The sequence below is a fragment of the Procambarus clarkii genome, chromosome 57, assembly GCF_040958095.1.
Source record: "Procambarus clarkii isolate CNS0578487 chromosome 57, FALCON_Pclarkii_2.0, whole genome shotgun sequence".
NCBI classification, from domain to species: domain Eukaryota; kingdom Metazoa; phylum Arthropoda; class Malacostraca; order Decapoda; family Cambaridae; genus Procambarus; species Procambarus clarkii.
The window spans coordinates 14440202-14453199 of NC_091206.1; the positions used below are offsets into that span (position 1 = coordinate 14440202).

The following is a 12998-nucleotide window of genomic DNA, read 5'->3' on the forward strand; positions in this document are numbered from 1 at the left end:
CATGGGGGAACTTGTCCTCGTTGGTCCAGCCACTGTCCCCTTCACGGCTCCTCTCGGTACAATGCTCACCTTAACCTCTCCCACTGCCGGGGCTAGATTCACGAAAGCACTTATGCAAGTACTTACGAACGTGTACATCTTTCCTCAATCTTTGACGGCTTTGCTTACATTTATTAAACAGTTTACAAGCATGAAAGCTTCCCAATCAACTGTTGTTATTGTTATAAACAGCCTCCTGGTGCTTCGGAGCTCATTAACTGTTTAATAATTGTAAACAAAGCCGTCAAAAATTGAGGAAAGATATACACGTTCGTAAGTACTTGCGTAACTGCTTCGTGAATCTGGCCCCTGTTAGGTCAGGCACCTGGCGGATGTTCTCAATGATACTTCGGCCAGGTTCTGTTCCCCTGGAGTTATTAGTCGAGACTTGTGTGCCGCAGAGGCTGTCAAATGACCCAAGCCTACTTTGTCGATAGTATCTTTGATGAATATATTGAAGCACTTTACTAGAGTTGATAATTTGTTCTTAGTTGATATTCTAATTCAAGCGAGTATTATCGTTTCTTCCTTTTTAATCGATTTGTTTACAATAAAAAAATTGCAAACAAGAAACAAAAAATATCAAATACTGAATTTTTTAAAATTAAAAGATAGTATGGGGGCCTGACAGCTGAGTGGATAGCGCTTCGGATACGTAGTCCGGAGGTTCCGGGTTCGATCCCCGGTGGAGGCGGAAACAAATTGGCTGAGTTTCTTTCACCCCGATCCCCGGTTCACCTAGCAGTAAATAGATACCTGTGAGTTAGACTGCTGCTACGGGCTGCTTCCTGGGGCTGTGTAGCAAAAAGGAGGCCTGGTCGAGGACCGGGCCGCTGGGAAGCTGAGCCCCGAAATCATCTCAAGATATAATTGTCAAATACATAATATCACCATATAAACATTATCCAAGCCATCGTTTCCTCCATGCGTGATCAAATCTATAGCTACTATAGCACAGGGATATATTTCCCCGCTTCTTGGTTAATGGTACAGTTTACATTACGTTCATGGCTAGGCTATGTAAATTTTAGTTATGCAATTTCGAATTCCAGTAGACAACACATATACCTATTTTGGTTGTAACAGTCCACATTTTATACATTTCATCTATATTAGCTGTAAGTGCTATAATTTTATGAGGCTGGGTTGAAATAAACGTGTTCCAGCTTCCGCGTAGTGAGGGGTGGAAGGATTTGTATGGGAGTACTGTATATAATAGGCTACTGGCAGGAAGCTCTTTGTTAAATTTTGCATAATACACTGGAGGATTGTTTTTATGGTAACCATAAATTATCAACGGACAATGGATAGGATAAATGTATTACACTAAGTTACTGGCATGGACGAGTTCTAGCTGCAGAGCCCCCAACTATACAAAATTATTGGTGGGTTTAATACGGCGACTCGACTCTTGTGCTTATCATATCTACTGTTAAACATGTATACTGAGTTTTCCTCCATTATCTTCATTTGGCTGGTTCATTTGTTTGATGCTTATAGGCTTAAATTCATCTAGACATCTACGTGACAAGTTTTTTTTCCACCCCTCATCTTGTCGAACTCCCTTTAGAATCGTATGCGTTGTTTCGTGTATCTCTTGTTTCTTATTTTGTTGTGGTGTGGTTCAGTTCTCTCAATCTTTCTTTGCAGCTCAGACCAAAACTAGGCTTTTTACATGACTTTTTAGATTCGTTTTCTGTTCGCTTAGGTGAAATTTTTCACGCTGGAGTACATGCTCAGGGATGGGTTTCACATATTTTGAATAAAAATATTGAAGGATTTTTGGTGTAGGTACCTAAATGCCATCCAGATTGCCTCGTTATTCAGGAAATATGGTCGGCTTGTTTCGGGTTTGGGGTTAGGTCGACTCCCGCATCTTTATCCTTCACTGATACATGAAAATGCTTAAAATGCTTTCCTTATCTTAGATATATCTCAGTTTCCGAAAGGCAGGTCCTTACCCAGTTCAGAATTTTTTCAGCATACCAATTTTGTTTTCAAATTTGTTTAAAAGTCTGTTGTGTGGAATGTTGTAAAATGTCTCCTGACAGTCCAGGAAGATGCAGTAATCATACTCTTTTCTCTCCAATAATTTAAATACAGAAATTAAAAAAAATCACCTCTCTATGACCCATTCGTAATTTCTGTGACAACTCATTCTACTGTTCTTAGCTTTGATCGATGTATGAATTCCACTCGAGTAATGTATGTCGTTATTATGTTCTTCCTATCACTCCTTTCCTCCAGTGTGGTAAACTACATTCCTTTCAGTTTTCCTATGCAGACGATGAGTCACAATAACGTGGCTAAAGTATGTTGACAAGACCACACACAAGAATGTGAAGGGACGACGACGTTTCGGTCCGTCCTGGACCATTCTCAAGTCGATTGTCCCTTCACATTCTAGTGTGTGGTCTTGTCAACATTCAGTTTTCCTCGTTGCTCAGTTCCCTCAGCTCAGGAACGAGCCTTATTGCATGTCACGATCTTTTACAGTTTTATCTTTATTTTTTATCTTTATTTAAGAAAATACAATATAAATCATATATACATAAGTTTTACAAGGCAATACTACATTATAATTCTCAGTGAACAAGTGTTTCATTATTACAGAACATGATCTTTAAAACCCCTGAATGTTATTTATCTTTTGCATTTTTCATATAAAGGTTCTATGCTTCGGCTGCATATTCGAGGGTGTGTCTCAAGTAGGTTGTAGTAAGGATCCTAATGATTTCCCTGTCAAAATTTCTGAAGGCTACACGGAAGTTGGCCAACTTGTTATGTTGTTGTTTTAGATTAGCATAAGTCGGTGACGTTATTCTGCTAATATGTGTGCTTCTGGGATTAGATTTTAAGATTTTTCTACTGCCAAGTCTTTCTATTTTTTTAATGCAAGAATGTGTGTCTGTGTACTCACCAATTTGTGACTCCAGGATCGAGCTGTAGCTTCTGTGCCCCACTTTTCTGTCCGTCGGTTGTCTAATGTACTGACTCCTGATCTATTTCCTTATCATACCTGCTTTTAAAGCTATGAATGGCGTTTGCCTCTACAACCTGCTACTTTAGTTCTATGGGGGTAGAAGTAGCCTAAGCTACTCTATCCCTTTGAGATGTATTTTTTTTTCTTGTCTCAATAAACTTACTTGAACTTGAACTTGAACTTTAGTTCATTCAACATTTCTTTGACACATCTGAGCCCTTCGAGATTCTTCGTGATGGGGGCTCCATGATGGGACGGCATACTCTAAAACTGATCTCAAATAGGCAGTATACAGTGATCTAAAATCCTCCTTATCTAAGTTCCTGAAGAATGTTCTGCCTTTTTCTGGCGTAGAGTATGCAGCTAACTTTATTCTATTTATATGAGTCTCTGAAGTTAGGTTTTGTGTTATGTCTACTCCCAGGTCTTTTTCTCTAGTTGTTATAGATAGGTAGTTCCCCTGCTCCTGTGTGTGTATGTGTGTGTTTGAGTGCGCGTGAATGAGATTATGTATGCGTCAAAAATTTGAATTGAATAACAAATCAGTCATATTTTTATAGTTTGTAGAGACAATACTCATTACATTTACTGCATAAAACAACATACATATTCAAATAGCTACATTTGTCATTGTTTTACGTTCATAAAAATGTGTAAACAAGATTTAATAACAAACTCGACGTTCTTCAAATTAATGGTGTTCGTGTCTCGTCAACAGTGTGACTGTCTGATAATATACATAATGTTACACGGGCTCACCATAGCCCGTGCTACTTGGAACTTTTTTGTTCCAAGTAACGAATCTTAAACAACAACAATATACAAATCGTGCATGAGAATAAGTTACTATAGTATCGTAATATATTCCGGACTAAAGTTAACTTGCAGATTTGTTAATTAGTTCTAGTTTTGATCTTAATAATCACCCAGAAGTAGATAGGCTTTAAGCCCAACTCCAGGACTCAACGCTCACGTTGCTGGAGCCCCATCGAGGGAGTCATCCGGAAGGGAGGAGGTGCACAGAGGCCTTAACAACAAAATATAGGAAGCTGCAGGACACTAGGGGACGTGTTCCTGTTTGTACCCAACCATTCTCACTCGTGTATTTGTTCAAACTATATATTCAGACTTTACAGTGAATGTGTTTCTATGATGCTGTTATATACTTTTTTTTAATGGAGTCAGTTATGGTGCTGTGTGCTAGGACGGCGGTCATTCTTGGCTTATGAGGCTACTTTGTGGATCGTTCCACTCTCGTGTGTAATACCGTGTATAATTTAACAAATCATTAGATAAATACTTCTCTTCAAATCTGCGCCTTACATTGCTTGTACCACCATAAGCTTTCCATAAACAAATAGCCTAGTATGGATCTAACGGTCTGTTACTGTTTTGAATTCCTCTGTAATCCAAATTCCGACCCAGTACTGAAGTAAGTACACTTCTAATGGCTGAAGTGGTCAGATTCTCTCACGTTTGCTGGAGATTTAATTCCAAAAAGCGTCGAGAATATGCATTGATGAATTCCACCGGCCTGGAGAGGGACAGCGCATGAGTGTGGAAAGAATTCAGAGTATGCAAAGAATTTTAAGATTGCCATATTGAAGAAATACTAAATTAAGGTTCTGTTAGCAGCAGCGCCTGGCATGAAGATGACGTTTACAGGGATAGACTGCCTGAAGTCTCCTTCTGAGTGGTTAATGTTTCTTGGATGATGGTTGCTCAAGAATCTCATCCCCATGGGACAGGCGATCATTCCGCTCGAGTTTTGGTGGACTTCCAGGAGTTGAAGCAGTTTGTGTAAAGATTACTCTTCATTGGAACTGAATTCGATAAATATATTGCCTATTTATAATGATTTTATTTAAATACTATTTGGTCCATTTCAAATTGTAAACGTTTGATTTATATTATATATTAGAATAAATTCCTTATTTATCTCATTAAAAGGTAAGTATTTTGGGAATTATTTATTAAGAATATCAAGGAACCATTTTCTAAGCGCAATAGCCATAAGCAAAACAATGGCAGTGTTGACTGTCGTCCGGAGTGAGCACACGTGTTCTTCCGCTCGTTATTACCCTACAGGAACACCCACATTAACTGGCAGGTGACCACCTTAGACCAGCCCCTGAATATCCTTCTATTCCTGCTAGACTAATGGAGGTAAGAATTATTCTATTTATTATCCGAATGGAAATGATAGCGCATAATATATCACTCATCATGCCTGCCTCCTCTTCCGGATATCCTGTAATTCCGGATATCCTGTCTATGTCTATGTCAACCCGTAGACATACACACTCGTCTTGGACACGCCTTCGTTACTCATAATTTGTTTATTTTTATATTACTTCATTCGCGGTATAAGAATTAAAGAGCTAGAAGGATACGAAGATGGCAAGCCAGACGGGTAAACAGCTCCCACTCGCCCTACAGTCGTACCTTGTTCCTGTCCCTCACAGGTAAGTTCTAAGTAACTTGTGTAAGTTCCCTTACCACCCTTCGCTACAGGAGTACTGGTCCACACACTAGCGTTGAAAGATGTTCACACATAGCTGCAGTGGAATGCAAGGTTCTGCTGGCATGTAGGCTGGTACCAGTCAACCATTTATTGGACCAGTGGTATTTGAAGTAGTTCAAGCCGGTAAAATTAATGTAAACATCTCTATATTTCCCAGTTATGCCTAAGGGATCAGTTTTATGCATAATTTTATTCTCATCCTTGAAAGGTGAGAATGCCGCATAAATGCTACAGACTGACCTTGAAAGTTGAGAATACCTCACAAATGCTACAGACTGACCTTGAAAGTTGAGAATACCTCACAAATGCTACAGACTGACCTTGAAAGTTGAGAATACCTCACAAATGCTACAGACTGACCTTGAAAGTTGAGAATGCCTCACAAATGCTACAGACTGACGTTGAAGGTCGAACGCTACACTTGTTCCAGAGCTTAAAGCTGAGAATGCTAGAGACTAAGCTCATCATCAGCACAAAGGGTCATCTAGTTTACGTGTAAATCAAATACTGACTTATTAAGATCAACGTACTGGTAAGTCAGTATTTGACTAATAACCCTAACCCATCCTCAGGCTATTCTCGTGCGAACTCCGCCGACCCCAAGTGTTCATTCATAAATGTTAGGATACTTTGTAACGAAAATTGTTATTTTCTTTAACATGTTAATATTAATAAATATTATCAATTTATGTATAGTTATGCCTAGACAAAGTTTAGGCTATATTTTTTTGTTCTTTTGGTAATTATTTGCTTTTGTAGTAGGTGGGTGAAGTATTTAGAGTTGTGATTTGAACTCTTGACGAGAATCACTGTTCAAGAAAACTTGGAACGTATTCAGGTGTGAATCATGTGTGTTTTTTCACTTATAAACATGTGATTTGACGGCGGGATTAACGAGCATTTGACCATTGTTTATGAGGGCGGGCTGTCAATTGACCATGTTCCAGCCTGCTGTGTAAACACTGCCTTAATCAACCTAACCAAAACACCTTATCTAACCTATTCTAGTCCAAACTAGGCATACATCTAATATATGTGTGTGTGTGTGTGTGTGTGTGTGTGTGTGTGTGTGTGTGTGTGTGTGTGTGTGTGTGTGTGTGTGTGTGTGTGTGTGTGTGTGTGTGTACTCACCTAATTGTGCTTGCAGGGGTTGAGCTCTAGCTCTTTGGTACCGCCTCTCAACCGTCAATCCACAGGTGTACAGATTCCTGAGCCTACTGGGCTCTTTCATATCTACACTTGAAACTGTGTATGGAGTCAGCCTCCACCACATCACTGCCTAATGCATTCCATTAGGAAGTGGAAGTTATAGATCTGCAGTGACACACACACACTGCTTGTGTGTATGTGTGTGTGTGTGTGTGTGTGTGTGTGTGTGTGTGTGTGTGTGTGTGTGTGTGTGTGTGTGTGTGTGTGTGTGTGTGTGTGTGTGTGTGTAAAAGAGACAGAGAGAGTACCCTGGCCAATTGCATGTACTTCCTCACCCATACAAGTAGAAAATCTTTAACAAGGCGAGTGTCCTTGCAGGCCTGGTGCTCTATCATCATCAGTGGGCTCATGAGCCTTAAGTGAGGCAACAGGGCTCCATCCTTGCCACCATCGGCACCAGATGGCCGAAGGGCCCCGCCGTCTGCCTGGGGCATCCCGGGGGTCACTGCGTGCCATGAACCCCCACGGACCATTAAATCTTTTTGTCGGGGACAGGACGACTGTTTATATATATATATAGCTTCCCTGTTGCATCCTGGGGAATATATATATATATATATATATATATATATATATATATATATATATATATATATATATATATATATATATTCCTAGGATGCATGTATACAACAGTTTCCAAACTCACTGGTACCTATTTACTGCTAGGTGAGCAGCGGTATTAGGTGAAAGGAAACGTGCCCAAGCATTTCTGTCCCGCTCGGGAATCATACCCAGGATCCCTGATTGTGAGTCGAGAGCGAAGCCAACTGTGATACGAGACCCCTGTTAGTCGCTGCAATCCATCAGCCGCCACGGCCCGCCACCGCCAACCACATCAGCTCTCAAGGGCAGACGTGTCATCGATACCCACTAACCTCAAATATCCCATCAAACCCCACGAACCACCAACACCCCATAAGTCCCATGAACACCAACACCCATCAGTCCCCATGAACAATATTGTAAAGAGATAACATTAGTCAGAGTTAAACCAAGAGGGAAGACTGAGCGGTGGACGCTGAGAAGCACAGACGATAGCAACTCACAGGAAGGTGAAGTGTCGCAGATCTATCACTGCTCAACACTCACTGTAACTCTTACTCAGGCTCATTGTCCCGATTCTAGCGTCTGAAGACTGAATTCCGAGCAATACTAATGATCTTTTTAACTCTGATGTCCTTGACAGTGAGGCTACTGGCGATGGTGGGGAATCTGAGCAGGTTCAGTAAAGCCCCCACGACATAATGCTGCTTTTGAACACAGGCAGAGTTTTGTGGTGACCATGGAACACGGGCGTGGGTGGACAGGTTGTTGTGGAGCGGAGACCAGCTGGGGCGGAGAAGCCACACCCCACAATTGCCATCTGCACCAGCTGACGGGAAGATAGGGCTCATGTAAACACGAAACCTCGATGAAAATTTCTCCACATGTGTTTTGTCGTTCTCTGGTTTGCTTTAATATGCTAGATATATCTGGCGATATTATCGCAGCTGGCACTCGACACACACACCCACCTGCCGCTACACCCCACCGGTGAGACCCTGTAATTGTACCATCTCCAGTGAGGCCCAATCTATATCATCCCTTGGAACCCGATATGTATATATATATCAGAAGCACCGGTAAGGGCCGCTCTGTGTATCACCTGCCATGGTGAGGGCCGGCATGTATACCATACTGGTCAGGGCTGGTCCATGTATCAGACGCAGCAGTGAGGGTCACCCTGTGTATCAACTGCACCAGCGATGGCCTTTCTGTATACTGGCGAAGGCCGCGCTGACTTCTGTACCGGTGATGGCCGCGCTGTGTACCAAACAACGGTGATAACCGGTTTGTGTTCTATAACTATCCCAGTTAAGGCCGGCCTGTGTAGCACCATATGGGTGAGGTCAGGCCTGTGTACCATCTGTGCCGGTGTGGGCGAGGCTGTATACCACCGTACCGGTGATGACGGGTCTGTGTACAAGTCTTAACGCACACTTTCGCTACCATTGCGACCAATCTAAATTAGTGGGACACGGGAGTTGAGCAGCAGTTGTTAATAAATCGCTGCTCTTAACCCGATACCTAAGAGTTCCCGCAGCATAACTCACCAGCGGCCATTTCCAAGATTAGCTCCTGTGCTTTAGAGAACGATCGACGCGCGAGGTGATCACTCTTCTCGTCCGGTGCGGGCCTCTTGCCTCTTCTGTTATGGACCCAAGTCGCGGCGCAAAGTGGCCATTCCTCGTCTTGCACGGATCTTAGGTCGTGGCTAGTGCGGGTCTCAGGTATCGGTTGGGGATGTGAAAAATCGCTAAGCCTTTACGTTCTACCTGTTTCCTGGTGTCGTATTTTGTCATTTGATCAGTAGGTAGGAAGTTCCTACAGTACAGTATTCCTTAAAAGTCTTATTCTGTTTGCCGGTGTGTGTATTAACCTAGTTGTGTTTGCGTGGGTTGAGCTTTGCTCTTTCGGCCCGCCTTTCAACTGTCAATCAACTGTTTACTAACTACTTTTTTTCCCCCACACCACACACACCCCAGGAAGCAGCCCGTGACAGCTGACTAACTCCCAGGTACCTATTTACTGCTAGGTAACAGGGGCATTCAGGGTGAAAGAAACTTTGCCCATTTGTTTCTGCCTGGTGCGGGAATCGAACCCGCGCCTTAGAATTACGAGTCCAGCGCGCTATCCACCAGGCTACCAGTCCCCTAGGGTGTGTGTGTGTGTGTGTGTGTGTGTGTGTGTGTGTGTGTGTGTGTGTGCCCCGTAATTCAACAACTGCAAACATTTTACTGTGCAAGTTGTGAAGCAGTTGCTGTCGCCCAGCTGGGGTGATCAACAAGGCTAGGAACGGAAATTCTCACCCTTCACCACCACACCCTTCCTCCTCCCCGTCATTCTGGCCATGAGTGCCGGTCACTCGGCTGACGGATGGTCTAGTGGCACTCCTCAACTCCACTGCCCGAGGGAGGCCCACTAAGGCACCACCACACTCCACATGTACACAGATAGAAGCTGTCTACACTGTCATTTTGCTGCCTTTAGAATTAGAAATTTGTCATCGTATGTAATATACGCGTGAGAGTTTTATGTTAGGAAATAGTCAGACACACACACACACACACACACACACACACACACACACACACACACACACACACACACACACACACACACACACACACACACACACACACACACGGGGCCTTGCGGCTGAGTGGACAGCGCTCTGGGCTCGTAGTCCTAAGGGGCCACAGTTCAATTCCCGGCAGAGGCAGAAACAAATGGGCAGAGTTTCTTTCACCCTGATGCTCCCTGTTCACCTAGCAGTAAATAGCCACCAGAGAGTTAGACAGCTGCTACGGGCTGCTTCCTGTGTGTGTGTGTGTGTTAGAGAAATATACGAAGTAGACTTTATAGATGAAAAATATATTAGAAAGGCGGGGTCCAAAAGCTAATAGCACGATTCTGCAGTTACAAATCACCTAACTAGTGCATATGACTGTGAGGTGGACGATGGACAGCCGTACATGATTGGTGGATGGGTGTTAACGATGTTTAATCAGAGAATGAATGTTTCAGGTCAACTTAGTGTGGAAAATTAGGTCATCAGCCGGAGCATCTGTGAGTGTACTGGAGCCTCATGCGTGTGAGTGAGTGACTGTCAAGGTCTGGCGGGAGAGTGATAACCTGGCTCGTACTGGAGCTGATACAAGGTTTAACAACAGGACCTCAAGAGTATTGAGAATTAAGCAGGAAGTTGTCTCACCCTCTCGCTGCAAGTGCCACAGGTGGTGAACTGGGTCAGGCTTCTCCCTCACACACACACACACGCACGCACGCACGCACGCACACACACACACACACACACACACACACACACACACACACACACACACACACACACACACACACACACACACACACACACACACACATATTCTGGAGTATGCAGCCCCATCATGGAGTCCATTATTCTCATGCTTAGTTCTCATCCATAAACTATCTTATGCTGCATCTGTCTGCAACTTGATCTCGCCCATAGGCTCTTGATTCAGTTGGCAAGAGCCTCCTTCAGCTCTTGAAGGGTTGCTGCAGAGCAGGAAGGCCTATTTTACCTTTTAGGACCTACGTTGTTTCTCGAGGTCATGCTCACCTCTCAAGGTATTGCTTCAATTGTGGGAACTACCGTGGATTCCGTCGGCAGACGAGGAGTCACAATAACGTGGCTGAAATAATCGACTTGAGAATGGTCCAGGACGGACCGAAACGTCGTCGTCCCTTCACTTTCTAGTGTGTGGTTTGGTCAACATAGATTCCGTCATCACCCCATTGGGAGGGATAATGTGTATTTTGTGTGTGTGTAGAGGGGATACAGTGTAAGAATGGGTTTTCAATATCAAGATTTATAGGCACCGAGCCGGTCGGCCGAGCGCACAGCACGCGGGACTTGTGATCCTGTGGTCCTGGGTTCGATCCCAGGCGCCGGCGAGAAACAATGGGCAGAGTTTCTTTCACCCTATGCCCCTGTTACCTAGCAGTAAAATAGGTACCTGGGTGTTAGTCAGCTGTCACGGGCTGCTTCCTGGGGGTGGAGGCCTGGTCGAGGACCGGGCCGCGGGGACACTAAAAAAATCCCCGTAATCATCTCAAGATAACCTCAAGATAACCCATTTATCTGAGCTTAACCTCACTGACTGTCATGTCAGTCTTAAATGGCTGAGTCTGTCGTGGGGACGTTTCCCATTACTTGTCAAGCCAGGAGCGGCACTCTTACAGCACCCTCCTTATACACTACCTGCCTTGGGGCCAGATTCACCAAGCAGTTACGTACTTACGAACGTCTACATCTTTCCTCAATGTCTCACGGCTTTGGTTACATTTATTTAACAGTTTACAAGCATGAAAACTTCCCAATCAACTGTTGTTATTGTTATAAACAGCCTCCTGGTGCTTCGGCGCCCATTAACTGTTTAATAATTGTAAACAAAACCGCCAAAGATGGAGAAAAGATGTACAGGTTTGTAAGTGCTTGCGTAACTGCTTCGTGAATCTGGCCCCAGACCTCTAGAAAGTATTGATGATAAAATTAATATAATTTACTGTAAAACCTTCGATTTAAGATATCCCAATACAATGACAAACCTCTTCAAACTATTAAGAAATAATTTCTTGGGTTTAACAACAAAAAAGATTTTATACATTAAGAACACATTATTAGTTTTACCGTTTCATGGACGTTTTGATTAAATTCTTAAACTCAACAACATTTTTTAAATTAATGTGGCGTTTAGGAATCTTTATGTTGTAAACAAAATCAAAAGTGCTGTAAACAACATTTTCTGTTTAATCTAAATATAAGCCAGGAGCAGTATAAGTAAGATATGTTTTATAATTAGTAAGATATGTGACAAATATAAATATGTGTAAGCAGGGATCCTGTGTCATGGTGATCCACTCATATGTCACCTGTTTTTGGAGTCATGTTACCTGTTTGAGTCATGTCACCTGTTGCTGGAGTCATGTCACCTGTTGCTGGAGTCATGTTACCTGTTGCTGGAGTCATGTTACCTGTTGCTGGAGTCATGTCACCTGTTGCTGGAATCATGTCACCTGTTGCTGGAATCATGTCACTTGTTGCCTGAGTCATGTCACCTGTTGCTGGAATCATGTCACTTGTTGCCTGAGTCATGTCACCTGTTGCTCGAGTCGTGTCACCTGTTGCTGGAGTCATGTTACCTGTTGCTGGAATCATGTCACCTGTTGCTGGAGTCATGTCACCTGTTGCTTGAGTCATGTCACCTGTTGCTGGAGTCATGTCACCTGTTGCTGGAGTCATGTCACCTGTTGCTGGAGTCATGTCACCTGTTGCTGGAGTCATGTCACCTGTTGCTGGAGTCATGCCACCTGTTGCTCGAGTCATGTTATATCTCAGTGTTTATATTCACGAAGCTTCAACAGTAAAGGGGTTTTGTGTAAATAATCTCAACTCTTTCCCTTGAGCAAGATAATTAGTGGTATAGAGGGAATAACATAGCTCTTTACTGTGCTTAAGTCCTCTTCTTGTGTGTAAATAATTGTTGACACAGACTGCGGGTGATGGTGTGATAATGAGCCTATCCTTCAGGCAGAGATTGGCACTTTAAGTGCCTTGTAGTATATCACTTAGGTGTCGTTAGGGCAAGTGGGGGAGGCATGAGTCTCCAGGCAGGAAACATGTGTTTGTTGGCACTCTCTGTACATCCTGGCACGCTT

At 43.2% G+C, this 12998-nt stretch overlaps 1 protein-coding gene across 1 annotated transcript; it reads right to left on the minus strand.

Moving 5' to 3' along the window:
* Positions 1-12201: 12201 nt before the first annotated feature.
* Positions 12202-12666, minus strand: LOC138353338 (SUMO-interacting motif-containing protein 1-like). The gene has a single exon (XM_069306218.1). The coding sequence runs from the start codon at positions 12664-12666 to the stop codon at positions 12202-12204; it is 465 nt and encodes a 154-aa protein (XP_069162319.1).
* Between the last annotated feature and the right edge of the window lie 332 nt (positions 12667-12998).

Coding starts and splice junctions, on each gene's coding strand:
- LOC138353338 (XM_069306218.1), bottom strand. CDS start 12,666: ATGACTCGAGCAACAGGTGGCATGACTCCAGCAACAGGTGACATGACT.